The sequence below is a fragment of the Colobus angolensis genome, unplaced genomic scaffold, assembly GCF_000951035.1.
Source record: "Colobus angolensis palliatus isolate OR3802 unplaced genomic scaffold, Cang.pa_1.0 Scaffold526, whole genome shotgun sequence".
Lineage (NCBI taxonomy): Eukaryota > Metazoa > Chordata > Mammalia > Primates > Cercopithecidae > Colobus > Colobus angolensis.
This window is the reverse complement of record NW_012118777.1, coordinates 332527-334081: the sequence shown is the minus strand read 5'-3', so window position 1 is coordinate 334081 and position 1555 is coordinate 332527. Positions and strand designations below refer to the sequence as shown.

At 53.0% G+C, this 1555-nt stretch overlaps 2 gene segments (V, D, J or C); both read left to right on the top strand.

Moving 5' to 3' along the window:
- LOC105525264 overlaps positions 1 to 1555 on the top strand; it is a 323199-nt gene that overhangs the window by 30968 nt on the left and 290676 nt on the right.
- Positions 689 to 1555, top strand: part of LOC105525262 — a 138632-nt gene continuing 137765 nt past the window's right edge. The window contains 2 exon segments of the C gene segment in view: positions 689 to 783; positions 866 to 1201. Coding sequence covers positions 735 to 783; positions 866 to 1201 — 385 coding nt within the window.

The window sequence follows — 1555 nt, the reverse complement described above, 5'->3', positions numbered from 1 at the left end:
GCCCATCCAACCCCAACCTAGGGTGTCTCCACCACCCTGGGGGTTTGCGATGAGCTGCCCTTGTCCATTGTGCTCTGTGGACCTCCCTTTAGAAGCTCACAGCTCCCTGCCCTCGGCTCCTTCCTGCCCCACCACACAGAAGCAAAATCCATCTCCCTTCCACTGCAGGCTTTTCCAGGACCAGGATGCTGACCTGCTGCCCTTCACTCCCAAAGCAGTGGGACTGCCCAGGGTGGTGTAGGTGTGGAGCCTTCTTTCTCTAGGGACCTGGCACCTGGCCCCAGGAGCACAGGGATGGTGCATCTGTCTTAGGGATGCCTCCTCATGCCTGGGGGTGGGGTAGAGTATCACTGGCCCTCAGGGTTTGTTGCACCAATGAATGAATGGTGAATAAATGAAGGGAATCTAATCCATTAATAAGGGTATACAGACTTTGGTTGGTGTAAGATGCCAAATGCTGGAATTCCAGAGTCATCACACCCGGGGATCTTGCCTCTGAACTCCTCTTTGGGTCCAATCTGCTGAAGAAAATGGCTTTAGGGAAACCCAGTTGTAGATCTGAGGGCCCCTGCTCTTCAGTGGGCCATCTCCCTCCCGGGGCCTTATATCAGCAAGTGGTGCACACAAGCAAATGCCAGGGCGTGGTTTCCTGTTTAAATGTAGCCTCCCCCGCTGCAGAAGTGCAGAGCCTGCTGAATTCCAGCCAACCAGGGCAGTCAACAGAGCTCCAGACAATGTCTGTCTCCTTCCTCATCGTCCTCCCTGTGCTGGGCCTCCCATGGGGTCAGTGTCAGGGCGATGCCGTATTCACAGCAGCATTCACAGAGTGAGGGGTGTTTAACTTGGCTGTTTCCTTTCTCTCCAGGTGTCCTGTCACAGGTGCAGCTGCAGGAGTCGGGTCCAGGACTGGTGAAGCCCTCACAGACCCTGTCACTCACCTGTGCCATCTCCGGGGACAGTGTCTCTAGCAACAGTGCTACTTGGAACTGGATCAGGCAGTCGCCATCGAGAGGCCTTGAGTGGCTGGGAAGGACATACTACAGGTCCAAGTGGTATAATGATTATGCGCTATCTGTGCAAAGTCGAATAACCATCAACCCAGACACATCCAAGAACCAGTTCTCCCTGCAGCTGAGCTCTGTGACCCCCGAGGACACGGCCATGTATTACTGTGCAAGAGACACAGTGAGGGGAAGTCAGCGTGAGCCCAGACACAAACCTCCCTGCAGGGAGGCTCAGGACCCCAGAGGACACCCAGCACTGCCAGCCCAGGGCCCAGACCAGGGGCAGGTGTGGAGTTAAGCAAAAATGGAACTTCTTGCTGTGTCTTAAATTGTTTTTTCGGCTCAGCAACAGAGATCATAGAAAACCCTTTTCCATATTTTTGAAATCCTGTTCTTAGTCAAATGCGGATTCCCTTACATGTGACTTAATGCTTTTCTCTTGCTGTTTTTGGAATTCTTTCTCTTTGACTTTTGACAATTGGACTTTCGACAGTGTGCCTCAGAGAGGTTCTATTTCAGGTTCTTTGAGCCTCCTGGATCTGGATGCCCAT